At 49.1% G+C, this 11,909-nt stretch overlaps 1 protein-coding gene across 1 annotated transcript; it reads right to left on the reverse strand.

The window, feature by feature from the left end:
- Positions 1-10,025: 10,025 nt before the first annotated feature.
- On the reverse strand, positions 10,026-10,887 carry LOC131562638 (zinc finger protein 391-like). The gene is made up of 3 exons (XM_058812466.1): positions 10,858-10,887; positions 10,382-10,729; positions 10,026-10,058 (listed from the first exon to the last, which is right to left on the reverse strand). Exons 1-3 carry the CDS (start codon positions 10,885-10,887, stop codon positions 10,026-10,028), a joined length of 411 nt encoding a protein of 136 aa, XP_058668449.1.
- Between the last annotated feature and the right edge of the window lie 1,022 nt (positions 10,888-11,909).

Consider the following 11,909-nt stretch of genomic DNA (forward strand, 5'->3'; position numbering starts at 1 on the left):
ATCCCAGTTCAATCCCAGTGCTCCCAGTTTAAACCCTGTCCATCCCAGTGCATCCCAGTTCAATCCCTGTCCATCCCAGTGCATCTCAGTTCAATCCCAGTGCTCCCAGTTCAAACCCTGTCCATCCCAGTGCATCCCAGTTCAATCCCTGTCCATCCCAGTGCATCCCAGTTCAATCCCAGTTCCATTGCAGTGCATCCCAGTTCATGCCAGTGCTCCCAGTTGATCCCAGTGCTCCCAGTACATCCCAGTCGGTCCCAGTTTGTCCCAGTTAATCCCAGTCCCTCCCAGTATATCCCAGTACAAAGCCGCTCTGTCCCAGTCCCTCCCAGTACAGAGCTGAGGAAAGTGAAGGGAGACGAGCACACATCCTGATTGATGAGCATCGAACTGATTTATTGATCCAGCTTACACACTTTTATAGTAGTGGTAATTAAGCTCATACATATTGCAAAACCTGAGCTCATCATTGGTTACAGATTACACACAAACACCTCCTTTGTTATCAATACCTGTGGTTTGTTATTGAGACCAAGACTTGTTTTTCTCATCCTGTTGTTGACTTGTTTATCATTCTCAAGGCCTCCATGTTTGTCACCATGCTTTCTCATCACTACTCAAGGACAAGGTGTTTACTGTTGTTAAGGAACAAGCCTGAGAACTTGCTGCTTACAGCTGCCTTTTACTTTTCAACCAGCTGTATATGTTCATAGCCTTTTTTCCCTCAAGCCATGTCTGAACAAAGTCCTCCAACAAATTCCCTGTTTTCCTTTTTGCACAAGGAGGTTAGTCTGCCAGTTTTTTTCTATCATTCTACTAACCATATCTTGAATACAATTAAAAATACAAGGTAAAATAAGCAAAAGCATTTAAAAGCACACTTAGTATCTCTATAAGGTTCCCCAGCCACGGTCCAAGCAATGGCTTTTACCCCAAAGGGTTAAAACCAACCCCAACTGAGCCATAATGTCCTGCCTTATCAGGCATTGCACAGTAGGTGGTAAGAAAGCTGTTAGCTGTTTTTCATTCATGCGAACCCGGAGAGGAGGCGAACGGCTAGGGCTAATAATGCTGGAATCTGCTCTAGTATCGAGCAAGCCTGAAAATGATCCTTTCTGTCCTTGAAATTCCACTTCCACCCTTTTCTTGGGTCTCTCAGAAAGGTTCAAAGTCAGTAAGGTAAGTCCTCCGGTGGATTCAAAACCATCTTCCCCCCTCTCTTGTCTTTTTACAGTCTGTAATCCCTTAGTCATTTGGCTCAAGTGGCACCAACTAAGCAATTCTCAGTCCTTTGTTAATTTGGAGTGGTGGGAAAGGGGTATGCACTACAACCATATAGTCCACACCAATGACGCCAAGCAAAACAAATAATCCCAACACAGATGATGTTCCAAACAGCAAAGCACTCAGCTTGACCCTGTATAACATAGGTCCATGAATCCCTGTCAGGATTTTCCGTGGGTGCGGGGTCATCAGCGTAATTCCTACGGCGGCTGCCAGTTCCAAGGCGAGGCTCCCTGTGGTGGCGGGTTGGAGACAGGAGAGGGTGCTGATGCTGCAGCGACAACTTGAGCCGGTGCGTGGTCACTGCGGTTCGTGCTTCCCGGTCTCTTCTTGCAGGCACTCATATTGTGGGTGTGGGAATGGCATTTTTGGCCCCAATTAGCCGTCAGAGGAAGTGCTGCTGACATTTGAAGTGGTGCAAGAGCAGATAACACCTGATTTTGAGAGGTCTTTGCCTGTTCTTGTAAGCTTAGCCCTAATTGTTTGATCGCATCTACTACAAAGGCTTCTGCTCCTGTTGGCACCAAAGCCATTCTCTCTAATGCCTCCTCTATAGTGCAATTGGCACCCAGAGTATTAAGCACTCTCCTAGTAGCAGAATTACAATTTTGGAGAGCACACTCCTTGAGTAATGCCTCCCTAAGATATTCTGGCACCCCAGCCCTTTTGATTGCAGCAGCAGCCTTATCAATAAATGACCCAAATGACTCTTCTGCCCCTTGCTTAATTCCCATATACATGGGTATCCCTCCTGGCTCTTTTACCCTCTCTATAGCAAGCCTGACCAATCTCACAGCCTCCCGGCACTTCTCCTGGCCCAATAGAGCTTGTGCCTCAGTACGAGGAAAAGGTCCCAGGCCCATAAGCTCATTAACAGTTATGCCATGGAGAGGGTCCCCCGGCTGCCTCTGGACCGCCACACACTTGTTCACAAGCCCTTGCCAATGAGCATTGAATAACAACTGCTGATGTTGAGTAAAAATCAATTTAGCTATCCCACAACAATCATTCACCAGAAGGAGGCTAGTATCAAAAATATAATCTAATATGTGTTTGGCTGGCTCACTTTTCACTCCAAAGTGACTAACAGTAGACCTCAGTTGAGACAGCAATTTCCAATCAAGGGCTGTAATAGTAGCCTGCATGCCCCCTCCCCCCTGCGGATGGAATACAACAGGACAAGCCAGCTCAGTAGCAGCCCTGATAACTTCCTTATCCCCCTTTTTCATACCATCTCTGGAGAGGTTAGCCCAAGCCAACCTCCACTCCCTTGCAATAGCCCCCGCTAGGTCGTTTTCCGCCCCAGGGATCGGCTCATTGATTTTCGGGAGATTATCGTATGGTCTTGGCCATAGTTCGTGTTGTTCAGGGGGTGTGGAAGCCTCAGAAGTGCTCTGTGTAGCCTGCCTTGAAGCAGAAGAGGGCGGCGAAGCAGGTAATAAGACCGTCCTCATTGCAGGGGCTAATGGTAATCCCCTATCTTGATCATATCTCCTGTCCTGATCGTAATCTTTATTACGCCCATGCTGGGCAGCCTTTTTCTCAGCCTGAAACTTTAACATCTCATTGTGAACCACCCTCCATAATTTACCTAACTTCTTGGCAGTTTTATCACCCTCTAAAGTAGCCTCCCACAATAAATCACCGAATTTACGCCACTCCGTTAACTCATGAACCGTATGGGGGTTAATAAAAACTCCCCTATCGTAGCCGTAAGTCAAAAGCCCTGGTAAATCCTTTTGCAAATCTATCCCCTTAACCTGCCTTTTTTGTAAAAAGGCAGTAAATAAATCATATGCTGCTTGCCTTTCCATACCAAAATCGTCAGCGCTGATTGCAGCTCTTCAAGGTCCGTGCAGCACGTATCAGCCAGGCTCGTCTATACAACACCCAGAGCATGGCGCGTCTCAGCCTCTTTTTTATCTGCTTTTTTCTCTCTCTGCGCTTATCTGCTGTTCTGGCTGCTTCAGAAACCGAGCCGTGTCTTCACCCCTCCGTGGTGCGTCGTAAAATCATGATCAGGTGTCACCATTTGAGGAAGTAAAGGGAGTCGACCTCATCCTTATTGATCAGCATCGAACTCTGATTTATTGATCTAGCTTACACACTTTTATAGTAGTGTTAATTAATTCACACATATTGCAATACCCGAGCTCATTATTGGCTACAGATTACACACCAACCCCTCCTTTTGTTGTCAATACCTGTGGTTTCTTGTTGAGACTAACATTTGTTTCTCTCATCCTGTTTTTGACTTATTTATCATTCTCAAGGCCTCCATGTTTGTCACCATGCTTTCTCATCACTACTCAAGGACAAGGTGTTTACTGTTGTTAAGGAACAAGCCTGAGAACTTGCTGCTTACAGCTGCCTTTTACTTTTCAACCAGCTGTATATGTTCATAGCCTTTTTTCCCTCAAGCCATGTCTGAACAAAATCCTCCAACATGTACACTTCCATCCACCTTCCCACAGGGTGTCTTCTGTAGGTGACAGCAACATGGTCATAATACATTTTAAATCTTAGGATTTAAAGATCTTAAGACGTGCTGTAAACATGGCCCTCATTAGGCCATTAAAACAAGGTAAGTCCTTCCTATGGTCTTTAGCTGCCCTACACATATCCTTGATTTTCTTGTAAACCAATGGCTGATAGCTGGGATTCTGCCCCCTTCTTTCATATGGGCGCAACGAGGAGTTTCGAGACTATTTGCCAGTCTTCTTCCTTAACTGGAGGCATGGCCCGGAGTGGAGAGGATGATTGACAGTGGGGGCATGACCCGCCATTATGGGGTTGGAGTCTGGAGGTTTGTTCAGAGCGGAAGAGAAGGTTGTGGTAGCAAGAAGTGGGGGAGCCAAGATGGAGGGAGGATTGTCTAGCTCCCAAGCCACATTAGGGCTCCTTCCATCCTGAGTCTCCAGGGCATGTTGCTCCAAGACCGCATGACTATTTCCATCTTGTACCATTGTGGAAGGTCTGAGAAAGGCAGGTTTGAGGGCAGGTCCCAAGTTAGGAGTGACCAACAGATTGAGTTTTCCACACACTTCTTGCTGGCGAAGGGTCTCAAGGATGGTGCGGAAGACGGGGAGCATGCAGGGTGCAACGGGGTCCCTTTTGATCGAAAGGTTGTACAATGTTAATCCCACTGAGTCCCAAAATTCAGTGGTATTGATTTTGTCAGCTGAGGAATCTGGAAAATTTTTAATGATCCACCTCGTGATTGATTTTAATTCATTCTTTGAAAATATTATGCAATGATGAGTGAGAATTAAAGCATCCATATATGCTCCTTTCTACTCTGGACATCTGGCTGCCCATTTTTCTCTTTCTCTGCCTTATGGGGAAGAGCCACCAGAACACCCCAAATCAATTCTGGGACATGGGTGCATATTGTAAATACACAGTGGCAAAATGGGCATTAAATGTCTTGCATTTCCCCAAACCCACCTGTAATCCTATGCAGGTGAAACCATTGTTGTCCCTGCAGATCCTGGGCAAGGTCCCTCGAAGCAACAATGAATCTGCTGGGCCTGGCACAATCCAAAATCCCGGGAGCACTGGCCTATCCATCAGCTAACCCCAGCTGACACAGGGAGCCCTAAGTGTCATGGTCCCTGTTTGGGCACCAAAAGTCACAGTGATGGTGGCTGCGACAAACTTCTCTGGTTCTCCTGACTTCAGGGTGAGGGTGGCAAAAATGAAAAGGAGCAGAATCAATGGTGTTGTTTAAAGGGAACTTTAATAACAGAGTGAAAAACAATAGGCATGGAGAAGTCCATCACAGTATGAGGGGCAGGATCCTAAAACCTGAGACAAAGGGGAAGCAACAACATAGACACTTGGGGCTAGAAACTAGAACAATAAGAAACAAGTAACCAATAAACCAATAGGGGAGTAGAACTTGGACAACTTAGCATAACAACACTAAAGGCTTATGGGGGAACTCTCAAGCTCACCCTAAGTTAAATGAATGATTTCTATGACTTAAAACTCACACCCAGTTCTTCCGGGGTAAAATCTGGCTGACTCTGAGTTACAGCTGGGCTTACTCTCACATTGCTGATTTGCACTGGGCCCCTTGGCACCATGTGGTGCAACAGAGCCACAATGATATCCTTGCTTCCATGAGGCCCCACAGTGTCACATTGGTCCCTTGGATCCATGGTGCTCTGCAGTGTCACAATGGCCCCTTCATTTCACAAGGCTCCCAATGTCACATTGGTCTCCATAGGAAGGAAACTATGGAGGCCCCATGTTTCAGGAGCTGATGAACAGCAACAACCAGAGGCCAAGGCAAGCCTCACCTGTCTGTCCTGGCAGGTTTGCTTGGAGCAACCCTTGGATATTTGAAATTATGAATGTGGAGTCTTAATTTCAGACATTTGTGCCTGGAGAAGAGGGTTATTTTTCTTCCATAAAAATAAAAGCAGAGAGCCCTTTCCAGTGTTTGGAAAACAGGTGAGTGCTGCCCCTCAGGAGTCAAAGACCAGCCAGACTTGTCTGTCCTGGCAGCTTTTTTCTGGCAGTGATCCTTCGATACACAGAAATTTGGAGGTGGAATGGTAATTTTGGCCAAGGATACCTGGAAAAGATGGACAGTTCTTTTCCATACAAAGGAAAGCCCAGAGCCCTGATGTTTCAGGGGCAGATGGGAGTGGCCTTCCACATTCCAAGGTCAACCAGACTTGCCAGATGACCCCTAGAAGGCCAAGACAGCCACACCTATTTCATGTTCCCTTCCTTCCACAGGGCCCTGCAGTGCCACAATGGTTCTCTTGCTTCCATGATGTCCTCAGGTGTCATAATGGCCCCTTGGTTAGACAAGTCCTTAAGGATCTTAGTGGTCTCCATGGTTCCACAAGGCTTCACAGCGTCATAATGCTCTATTTGTTCCATGAACCCCCTCTGTGTCATCATGGTTCCTTGGTTCCATTGGGGCCCAGTAATGCAACAATGATCCCCTTGTTTCCACAACTTCCCACAGTGTCACAATGGCCCCTTCCTTCCATGAGACCCTGCAGGGTCACAGTGGCCCCTTGTTTCTGTGGGGCGCCACAGTGTCACAATACTCTCTGTGATTCCATGGGGCCTTGCAATGTCACAGTGCTCTCCACGGATCCACGGTGCCCTGCAGGATCACAATGGCCCTTTGGCTCTACAAGGCCCTGAAATGCAGCAATGGCCTCTTGGTTCAACAAAGCCCCGCTGCTTCACACTGGCTCCTTGGGACCATGTGGTCCAACAGAGCCACGAAGATGTCCTTGGGTCTATGAGGCCCCACGGTGCCACAGTGGCCCTATGGATCCTTGGTACCCACAATGGCACAATGACCCCCTTGGTTCCACAAGTTCCTACAGTGTAATAGGTTCCACAAGGGCCTGCAGTGTCACCATGGCCCATTGGTTCCACAATGCTCTGCAGTTTCACAAGGGCCTCCATAGTAAGGAAACAAGCGAGCCCCAGTGGTGCAGGGGCAGATGGGAGGCAGTCTCCAGAGGCCATATCTAGCTAGATTTGACTGTATTAGCAGATTTTATGTGGGAGTAACCCTTGGATATAGGCACATTTAGAGGTAGAATCCTCATTTCAGCCATGTGAGCCTAGACAAGAAAGATAGTTCTTTCCCACAGGAAGAAAAGCACAGAGTTCCAGTCCTTCATGGTCAGATGGGAAGTGGCTGTTGACATACCAAATTCAGTGGGACCTGTCCGACAGCCCCCAGGAGGCAAACTAGGCAGACCTGTTCCATGTTCCCCTGATTTCATGGAGTCCCATACTGTCACAATGATCTCCTTGATTCCATGAGGTCTTGCAACGTCACAATGGCTTCTTGGTTTCATGAGGCCCAAAAACATCACAGTGGTCCCTTGGCTCCATGTGGCCCTGCTGTGCCACAATGGCTCCTTGTTTCTATGGGCCCCACTTTTGATCATTGACCCTTGCTTCTATAGGGCCCATGATTTGCACAATGGTCTCCTTGATTCCTTGATTCCATGATTCCTGGATTCCACAGTCTCACCATAGTTTACTTGGATCTCCATTGTCAGAAATGACCCATGGTTCCATGAGGTTCCACAGTGTCACTGCGGTCGCTGTCAGAGGCTGGATGATATCGTTGTCCCGAGACACCTTGGGATGCTTGGAATGCCTGTGTGGGGCCAGGGTGGGTCAGGCCTTGGTTTGTGGTGGGACAGAGCCCTGCCCCAGCCCTGGTCTTGGACAGTTATCAATCACAGAGCAGGGGTGGTAACATAGCTCTGATTGCCCAGCTGTCAAGAAATCACAACCCAGGCAGTACTATCCCAGCTCTGATGGGCCCAGCTGTCGACAGAGTAGCAGCTGGTGCTACCCTGGGTCTGATTGGACAAGCAACGGGCAGTCCCACACCAGGGGCAGCCCATGAAGGCCCAGGTGGTTAAAAGTCAGAGCATGAGGCCAGCCCACGGTCTGCATCCTGCCGTCTTCTGGAGTTCCTCTGTTAGCGATGCTGGAACCTGAGCAGTTGGTACCCCTGAGTGTATCTTTCTATGGATCTTCTGTCTTTCTGTTGTTCTCTATTTCTTCTCCTTCTAATCCTATTTACCTGGAACATTTCTGGGTAACTTTAAAGATTTTAAGTTAAAGGTTTTTAGGTTAAATGTGTGGGAATCCAGGGTACAGGGTATATTTCTCTGTCTGCTGTGAAGGATCCCGGCCCCCAGAGAAACACTGCCTTTCACCTTCACCCATGGAGAGGACTCTCAAGACTTTGAGACAGATTAGAATTTACCAAAGTGTGAAATAGATTAGAGGTTAGTATAGTATGTCACTTGGGTGAGAAATTTAGGTTTTGGGATTTTTAGTATGTTGTAGATAGGAAGCAAGAGGGAGGAATTGGGGTGTAGTCCCTGTCTTCTTCATCTACTCCATTTTCTACACTGTTGATAGCAGAGGGTGATTGGTCAAGGAAAGCACAGTGCAGATGTTATGTGGACAGTCAAGGGATGAATTATTGGTCGATAAGTAGAAATAACATAGGTTTTAAGAGTTAATTGGATGAGACAATGTTAAAAGAGCTTGAAACTGTACATTTTGGGGCCATCTTGAGTTGTCTGTCCAGCGTGCTAAGCCTGGTATGCACACCATCCAAACTTTAGATAAGATAACAATAAACAAGAATCTGAAGAATGAAAAGGTCCTGTGCTTCTCCTTTTACCTGGCACAGAACTGCTAGTGGAGGGTTTTCCCCATCCAGGGAGCCCCCAGAAGGGCGCAACATAAACCAAACATCAATAACTGATGTTATTGGAGTGGATTTTTGAGGAAACACTTGGCTGACTATGTTTGTTATAAGTTAGCTTTTTTCCATAAAATTGTTTACTGAAGGGTGTTGTCTTAATTGCCAATCATGTGAAATGTGTTGATCAAAGGACCAGTGAGGTCCACCCATAGAAAAGCAAGGTATAACAATAGGATTAAAAAAACAGGTGGCTTTCAGCCCTTAGCCTTCTGATCTGAGTCTGTGTCATCTCTTATTCAACGGTGACGTTTGGGCATCTGTGGGGGCTATTGGGGATCCTTTCTGCACCTCGAGACCCAACAGGACCTTCTCTAATAAATTTTGCCTGAAGCTCCCACTGTGTCCATGACAGGAAGCCCTGTGAGTGTCTGGGACATCCCGGCTCTTTGGCAGCCTCGGGACTCCTGGGATGTCACCGTGGAGCCTCCGTGAGTGCCTGTGACAGATCAGTGCCTTTGCAGCCTAAGGTCCCCTGGGATGTCACCATGGCTGTGACTGTCTCTGACCACAGGGCTCTTTACCATCCCCAGAAAGCCCTGGGAGGTGTCCATGGAGCCCCTGTCTCTGCCTCTGATATTCCAGCTCTGGAACAGCCTGAAGAATCTTGGAAAGTCCCCATGGAACCCCTCTGAGGGCCTGTGACAAATCTGATCCTTAGCAGGCAACCATCACCAGGCCCCTGTCACTATGGTCAGTTTCCAGGGCAACTATCACCAGCTCCCTATTGCTATGCTCAGTCCCTGTGCAGCTCCATGGAGACCCCATGCCAGGGGAGGTTGCCATGGACACCAGCTCAGGCCTGCAGCCAGAGCCCGTTGCCATGGCAACCATTGGCAGCCCCATCCCCCGGCTCATGGGATCCCAGAACCACAGAATTGGCTGAGCTGGGAGGGACCCATCAGGATCCTCAAGTCCAACTGCTGGCCCTGCACAGGACACCCCAACAATGCCAGCCTGGGCCTGGCAGCACTGTCCAAACGCTGCTGGAGCTCAGAGAGCCCTGGAGCTGGGACCCTTCCCTGGGGAGCCTGGGCAGGGCCCCAGCAGCCTCTGGGCAAAAACCTTTTCCTGACATCCAACCTGAGCCTGCCCCGACTCAGCTGCAGCCGTTCCCTCCACTCCTGTCCCTGGGCACCAGAGGGAAGAGGTTCCCACAGCCCCAGCCAGGAACCTGCTCCCAAGGCTGTTGCCATGGCCACCAGGGCTGGGACCAGCTGGGATGCTCGGTTTCCATGGGCCGGGGTTCAGGAATGAGAGTCCCCAATTTCCTCCTCCCGCTTAAACTGCGCTGCCCTCACTGCCCTCCCACCTCCCATGGAAAGCACAAAAGGCAAAGATCCCAGGCTGGGATAAGAACGATTTATTGGGAACAGCAATGAGATCAGGAACAAACAAGAACAGAAACAATATTGATAACAGAAGGGATAAATAAAACTGTTTACAGGGAAAACTAAAACACAACTCACTGGGTCTTCCTGGCCACAATTTCCACTTCCTGGAAAGGACAACCTTCTCCTCAGGGAGAGAGAGAGAGAGAGAGAGAGAGAGAGAGAGAGAGAGAGAGTCCCTTTCCTGCCCCTGGCAGTGACCTGAGGTGGGAGTGAATGTAATGACACGTCCATGGCCAGACCCTCATGTTTTTCTATGCCACATGTCATTGGGAGGGGCAGGAAAAGGGACAGCTATCTTCCCAGCATGGATCACAGGGAAAATGGATCCCCAGGGCTCTTCCTGACGTGGAACCTCCAATGGCGAAAGAAGCTGGGGCTGGGCATGAAGCTCTTCCTGCAGTTGGGGCACTCGCAGAACTTCCCTTACTGCTGACTCCACTGGTGTCTGGTCAAGTCCAAGCTCATGGAGAAGCTCTTCCCATGATGTGGAGAACTCGTAGGGCCTCTCCCTAGTGTGGATATGCCAGTGGGTAATGACGGTGGATTTTTTCTTGAAGCCCTTCCAGCAGTCAGGGCAGCAGAAGGGCCTCTCCTGGATGTGACTCTGCTCATGCAGGTGGAGATTTGTGCTGGTCTGGAACCTCTTCCCACGGGTGGGGCACTCATAGGGCTTCTCCCCGGTGTGGATGCATTGGTGGATGATGAGGTGGGAGTTGCAGTTAAAGCCCTTCCCATACTCAGGGCAGCAGAAGGGCCTCTCCTCGGTGTGAATATGCTGGTGGCAGAGGTAATTTGAGCTGGTCTGAAACCTCTTCTGACACTTGGGACACTCGTAGGGCCTCTCCCCAAAGTCGATGTGTTGGTGGGTGATGAGCTGGGAGTTAAAGCTGAAGCCCTTCCCACACTCCCCACACTTGTAGCACCATTTCCCATTGTGTATCATCTGGTGGCTGATCAGGGTGGTGCTCCGTCTTAGCTCTTCCCGCACTCCAAGCACTTGTAGGGCTTCTCCCCATCATGAAGCTGCTCATGCACCACCTGTTCCGTACTCTGGCTGAAGCTCTGTCCACTTTCCTGGCTCAGAGTGGGTCTTTCTTCCTCAGAGCAATCTGCGCTGGGTTTAGAGCCAGCCCTCCTCCTGTGGGATCTCTGGGACCTTTCCTCCCCATTGGATTCCTGTGCACTAGAGTTGCTCAAAACGGCCTCTTCCACGGCATTCTGCCATGGAGATTTTTCCTCCCTTGTCTCCATCATCAGCTTCTTTTCTGGGGAAGGAAGGACAAGGACACGATGGGATTTGCCTCCATGCCAGAGGGAAGAGGAAGGAGATCCCCCCAGTACATCTCCGGCAGGACAACGTTGCCAGCAGGGCTGTCCTGCAGCCAAAGGCCATGCTGGGCTAGGAGGTGGAGCAGGAGAGAAAGGAAAAGGGGCACTGACTTCCTCCTCACCTGCTCGGGTATCCCAGGGCTCCTTTCTCTTCTTCACAGCCTCCTCCTCCATCCAATCAAGACTTGGGTATGGGAAATACTGGTTTGGGAAGAAGACAAGCGGTGAGTACATTGTCTTTTGTACTGGTTTGAAGGCAAACCTGGGGGAGAGTCTAAACCAGAATTACAATTTAAAAAGAAAATAAAGATCAAGGCAATGATACAGAAACACTGCCTTAAACGGCAGAGTCAGGACATAACCTGACACCCTCTTGGTCGGGGTGGTGGCAGCAGTCCCATTCAATGGTGGCTGCAGTCCTGTTGGGATCACTGCACTGTCAGAGCAGTGATCCTGTAGAAGGGTCTGGTCTTCCTCTGAAGGTCCAGTGCTGGTTATGAACCTCTTGTCCTCTGGCAATCCAGTAGGCAAGCTGCTCCTGGTGTTGAAAGCCTCAGCTTATATCCAGGTAGGAATGCTTGGATCCTCCCCCTGGGCGGAGAATCCCACAATGGGATGATGGAATT

Source organism: Ammospiza caudacuta, chromosome 11, assembly GCF_027887145.1.
Source record: "Ammospiza caudacuta isolate bAmmCau1 chromosome 11, bAmmCau1.pri, whole genome shotgun sequence".
Taxonomy (NCBI): Eukaryota; Metazoa; Chordata; class Aves; order Passeriformes; family Passerellidae; genus Ammospiza; species Ammospiza caudacuta.

Excerpts from the sequence above, each read along its gene's own strand:
- LOC131562638 (XM_058812466.1), bottom strand. The coding sequence starts at position 10,887 with ATGGGAAATGGTGCTACAAGTGTGGGGAGT. Across the intron at positions 10,730-10,857 it reads GTGCTACAAGTGTGGGGAGT|CATATTCACACCGAGGAGAG; the intron begins GTGGGAAGGGCT and ends CTCTGCCACCAG. Across the intron at positions 10,059-10,381 it reads AGACACCAGTGGAGTCAGCA|GAAGTGGAAATTGTGGCCAG; the intron begins GTAAGGGAAGTT and ends TGTCCTTTCCAG.